The sequence below is a fragment of the Mus caroli genome, unplaced genomic scaffold (assembly GCF_978045245.1).
Source record: "Mus caroli unplaced genomic scaffold, Mus_caroli_1 scaffold_2, whole genome shotgun sequence".
Lineage (NCBI taxonomy): Eukaryota > Metazoa > Chordata > Mammalia > Rodentia > Muridae > Mus > Mus caroli.
In genome coordinates, this window is record NW_028227257.1 from 92,251,380 (window position 1) to 92,257,467 (window position 6,088).

The 6,088-nt window shown below is 31.6% G+C and overlaps 1 protein-coding gene across 1 annotated transcript; it reads left to right on the forward strand.

Annotated features, from left to right (window-relative positions):
• The first annotated feature begins 4,698 nt into the window (after positions 1-4,698).
• On the forward strand, positions 4,699-5,646 carry LOC110289792 (olfactory receptor 1165-like). Its single transcript, XM_021156174.2, has one exon. The coding sequence runs from the start codon at positions 4,708-4,710 to the stop codon at positions 5,644-5,646; it is 939 nt and encodes a 312-aa protein (XP_021011833.1). The 5' UTR covers positions 4,699-4,707.
• Positions 5,647-6,088: the final 442 nt, after the last annotated feature.

The following is a 6,088-nucleotide window of genomic DNA, read 5'->3' on the forward strand; positions in this document are numbered from 1 at the left end:
AATATACAATGAAATGAAAAAAAAAAGCACCTTTTCAATTGACAATTCTCAAAAAGACATACAAGTTACTGATAACTACTTTTTTACACTTTCAGCAGTCTTACTTATCAGAACATAAATAGAATTAAACCACTTTTAGTTTCTCTCTCCAGGAGGAATATCAGATTTGGAAGGCTTAGAGTAGGATGATCTGGGAAGGTAAAGTGTGGATCTAGATTTTTATATGTGCATTAAAACATCAATGAACAAAACTATCTTTGATTAATAAAATTAATAAAATAAATTAATAAATTTTTATTAATAAAATAAATTAATAAATTTTATTAATAAAATTTAAATTGAGATACAGATAGATAACAAGACTGCAGCAGAAAACAGTTATTAAATATAAATTTCACAATTATATGAAACTACTTTCTGTCTGAACTGGTAGTTAGGGAAGACCACAGCATATCCCACAGTCATATAGCCTAGAAATACATCATACGATGCTATCCCTAAAGATACTGCACACATAGATTGACAAGACAGTGAGAAATTAAGCTCTGTTAGTTGCCATTTTCTGCATTGCTGGCTTGTTTTCATAGTCCTAGAAGGCTGTATCTAACCTGGCAGTGAGAAAAGTCATCAGGTCTCCTACCCACCTGGGAACTGTAGTGATGACTTTTCTCACAAGATATGACCACTAATGCAGCAGTAGCATGGCTCTTATGGAGTTAATCAAGCATGTTCTGTTTAGACTTACTCTTGCTTTACAGAGGAAGCTTCTGTTTAATACTATAAACTGTCTAGCACCTATGGTTGGCCTAAGTCACAGAGATTTTAGTACTGTTGTCTTGGCTAACTACATGATGTCCTATTCAGTTCTGAACACCTATCTTTATACCCATATATTAGTGTTCCTCTCTGCTTTTATCACTGAAGTGTCTCTCTGGAGTGGACAATGGTTATTGTAGAAACTGACCATTGTTCTAAATGTGGGGTATGTGGCTGTGTATTGTTCAGGACTAGACAGAATACCTTTCTTTCCAAAGTGCAAGTAACATTATAGAAAAGAATTGGAAAGAATTTAAGAGTGAGGGATTTTGAAGGAATGCTGTAGAACCATGCCTTCTGAATATAATGTAAGAGCTGTACTCATGAACACTGCATTGGTAGTTACTTGCAAAAGAATACCACAAGATGTTAACCTTCACTCTTTATGTATGAGGGAAAGGTTATGGGAAATTACTAGATTCTAGAAATTACTAGAATTGCTTGCTAATATACAATGCATCCATAAAATATATTAATTAGTGTTTGGAAATAAAATACAAGGTTTCAAAATTCTAGTATCATATGGCAATAAATATGGATGTATTTTATATTTTAAATGATAGTTATATAGAAAAATTTAATTTTTGAAATGAACCTATTTGTAGTTAATGTTCTACTAGTGTATATCTACATAGCAGTGTATATTTTGTTATTTTCATGCCTGTGCATAAAACAGTTTGAACACAGTAACAAATTATTAATTAAAAAGAAAAATGAAGTTTCCTCTAATTATACATTTGTCTGTAGTCCAAGGCAATCATCAATAGGATTCTCTAGGGTGTGTTTCCCCAAAGCCAATGACTTAGTTCATCATAAACAACGCCATTATGAATACAGTTTAAAAATGTGTGCCTTCTTCTACATATTTTTATGTTTCTTTCAAAGGAGTTTGACATTTGCTTCCTTTACCTAATTTCACTTTACAAAGGTCAGTTTCTGTCTTTATTTGAGAAACTTAAAACATTTTAATTCTCAAGGAAATTGTTTTCAGTTATTAGTAACAAAGTGGCACAATAACTAATGCACATCAAGTATATTTTGCTGTTGGTGAGTTTCTTGCCACATTTTGAATCTTCAAGGAGGTATTTGAAAAATCCTTAGAAATTGAGAGGTACTAAGTAGAAATGTGAGTTGAGAAAGTGATACTTTCTCATTTGAATACTTAGCATACATTAAGGTGCTAAATTCTATATACTTAATTCCTAGCAACACTGTTTTTGTTTGTTTGTTTGTTTGTTTGAGCTATTTCTTTTTTGCTGTTACTAATATAAAGACTTTAAAATTGAATGCTAAATATAAATTGTGTCAATATGAAATTTGATTAATTTATGTCATACATGTGAATATACACATAGCAGAGTTAAATATGCAATGCAACTTAGATATTAAGAACTGAAGACACAAGGAAAAGAAAGTAGTGGAAAAAAGGTGATATTCATACAAAAGCAACATCTTCCTTGGGAAGTCATATTGAAAATTACAATTGAAAAAATATTAAGAAATTAACTAGAAGAATAGAATCATGATACGGCATTAATATCTTGATCATGAACTATATGTCTTCTAGAAATCCATTTAGAATATTTAATTTATAAATTTTGTAATAAATGGTCAAAATTTTATCAGTTCTCGTATAAAAATCTAAGTAAAAGTTTGATTATAATTTGACAAATAACAAGGATTTTTATTTTAAATGAATGCTAGAAATGTGAGGGTGATGGAGGGGCATTTGTACATGTTTCTGGGTAGTTTTCAATTATCCTGGTAAATGCCATAATACCCATGAATGAAGATACTGGAAAGATCAGCACAGTTCTCTCTGACAGTGAATGAAAACCCTGGGGGATCTTCAGGGGACTTAACCCAGAGTCCTGGTAAGGATCAAAGGTAATCAGAGTACAAATTTGAATCTTACTTATGAAATTAAGACAGTTACAATACACACATCTTTGACATCCCCTTTATTTTTATTTCTATTTTGAGTTTTATAAACACTCAATCCAAAATGAAGTTGAGGAATTTAATTTAATTAGTTACAAAGAATACTTTTATTACACTAAAAACTTTTCATTACCCATATATTTTAATTACTATGCTTATCTAGATTTTCCCATAATTGTTTTGAGGCAAAGTGTTACAATGTTACTCAGACCATTCTACACTCATTTTTCATTATTCTCTTGCTTAAGACTACTGAGTTTGGGGGTCTAAATATGCAGAACTATGCTCATTGCATACATATTTTAACCAAGAAGAGGGTATGTATATGTATCTTAAGATTCTACATTGAGATGATAATTAAAAAAAAAACTGAACATATTTTTCAATCTTAATGTTATGTAGAAAGATAGGATGATCGCAAATATTTAGAAAAAATTATGGAAACTGAAATTTTAGTCAAGGATTCTGTGTACTTGGGCAGTCATGTATTAAGGCAAGTATTTGTTAAAAATTCAACAAAATATGAAAATTGTAATATGCAGATTAGGTATTAAGAGAAGAATAAATCTGGTTTTATAATTTAACAATAAACTGGTAGACTCAAAAAATTTTAAAACGTCTTAGAATGAAATAATGAACCATGTAATAATGCATGAAGAGATTTTTGCAGACCTGTGAAATAAATAAGTTCAAACTAGTATACTTTCTGATTTAAACTTTTTTTGCCAAGTCACAAATCCATAGCAATTACTCTAATTCATGATTTTGTTGGCTACAGTAAGTTTTTCCTAAGCTAGTAGATACAGATTTTAGTATTGACTTCAGCACAGGACAGATAATATTTTAATAGTTAAAAAAACAAAACAAAACTCTTGAAGTTGGGAGTGTAAAATGATGGGGTTATATGTGAAAAATTTGAGAAGAAAGACGGGAACTTGATTAACACATATGTGTATAGAGAAAACTCAAAGAATGAAAATAATACTGTTTAGAGGCTGAGCAAAATATCAGATATATATTTAATTAGTTTGAGTAAGCAAATAAAACTATTGCTCTTCCTCTTACTACAACTACTACTACTACCCCTACCACTACCACTACTACTAAAGGTCCCCTAAGTTACTGAATTAAATTTGAATTTAATTTTGATGATCAGTGTAATTATTATTTTCAAAGGCAAAGTAAAGGCCTTATATTTGGTAGCAGAGGAGCTTCATGTTAAAAAAATGTGGAGGAAATATTTTTAACTAAAATCGTAAAGATTATAAAAATCATTAATAGTCATTTGGTTTGAAACAAGATCAAGGCCAGCCAACTTGGGCACTCAACTAAGACTCTGTCTCAATTTTTTTTTTTTAAGTAAAAAAATAAATGTAGAGCTACAATGTTACATTCTTGTCCAGCATTCACAACACTAGAATAAACTGAATCAGTAAATGAAAAACAACTAAAACAAAACAACTTTATTATAGAGAATCATGGATTTATTTTTTATTTCAGACATTTTATGACTAGTTTTTATTATTTCCTTTTTTCTTGCATACTATACATTTAGCTTTCCTGGTGACTTCTCAAACACGAGAACATGACAGTACTGATCTCGTTGATTGTCTAATTGAGCCCTTGGCAATTATTGTCTATTATTAAGCATTTCAAAAATCAGAAAAGAAATCATGTGGAATTTATATGCAATTCATATAATTAATCATTTCTATTCCAGATGAGAAAAATATAGAATTAAAAAACATATATAGCTTGCAGAGTCATAGAGAATTTGAGGTAAAGAATCTAAATTAAAGAAGAACATTTATGAATACTCGACGATCATCTGCCTTTGTTGTTTATTTCAAGCTTTATCTACACATCTACTATTCAACCCTGCCGAGTCCTACTTACGAAATTCCTACTTTTTTCCTGTTCTTCATTTTTGTGTAACTGGTAACCCATGAAATGATAAACCAGAGTTCTGTAACCACATTTATTCTGGTGGGTTTCTCGGAATATCCACACCTCCAGCCACCCCTCTTCCTTATGATAATGACCATTTACACAGTCACTCTGGTAGGAAATGTAGGCATAATTTTGGTCAGAAGAATCAACCCTAAGCTTCACACACCCATGTACTTTTTTCTGAGCCATCTTTCATTTTTGGATATATGTTATTCTAGTGTATTTACACCAAAATTGTTAGAGATCTTGATTGTGGAACATAGAACTATTTCTTTAAAAGGTTGCATGACACAGTTTTTCTTTGGCTGTGCATGTGTGATTACAGAGATGTTCATGTTAGCAGTGATGGCCTATGACAGGTTTGTGGCTGTTTGCAACCCCCTGCTCTATACTGTTGCTATGTCTCATCAATTGTGTGCTCTCCTAGTAGCTGGAAGTTATATGTGGGGAGGTCTGTGTGCTGTGATAATTACATACACTCTCGTAGAGCTGTCTTATTGTGAACCTGGCATCATCGATCACTTTGGCTGTGAGTATTCAGCCATTGTCTCTGTATCCTGTTCTGACCCCTCCTTCAGCCAGATGGTATGCTTAGTCATTTCCATATTAAGTGAGGGTAGTAGCCTTCTTATCACTATGGCCTCCTATGTCTTCATCGTTGTCACAATCATCAAGATGCCTTCTAAAGGTGGACTCAGAAAAGCCTTCTCTACCTGTACTTCACACCTGACTGCCATCAGCATCTTCCATGGGATTATTCTCCTTCTCTACTGTATACCCAATGCAAAGAGCTCAAAGCTGCTGGTCAAAGTAGCAACTGTACTCTATACAGTCCTTATACCCATGCTGAACCCCCTCATCTACAGCCTAAGGAACAAAGATGTAAAAGAGACAGTCAAGAGGCTCATCAGCTCAAAATTGCACTCTCAGACAATATAATACCACTAGAATGCATTTTTAGTTTAACGTGTATTTATTCATATTCTAAAAAACCCTTTTTATATATACTATCAATCATACATTAGTTTTATTAAATATATGGTTATGTTTTTAATCTGATATTGAGTTGCGAATTATGCCATTTGGATTGGATTTTCTATAGTTTCATACAAATGTTCTGTACTCTGATTCAATCTCATTGAACAGTAAAGAAAAGTTAACATTTCAAATCCCTTCAATTAGAGTTATATAAATAATAATGAAAAAGAAAATAATATTTCCTTATAACTCTATAGCAATGCTGCCTCTAGAGTTGACTTTTTGCTCTTTTATTGCACCAACATTCAAGTCCTCACAACTAGCCCTTATTTTTTACTTGGAATGCTCTATAAAAGAGATATATGATATTATATAGTGTGTAATTTAATGGTGAAGATTTGTT

Bases quoted from the DNA above. Each gene is read 5' to 3' on its own strand.
- LOC110289792 (XM_021156174.2), top strand. From the start codon at position 4,708: ATGATAAACCAGAGTTCTGTAACCACATTTATTCTGGTGGGTTTCTCG.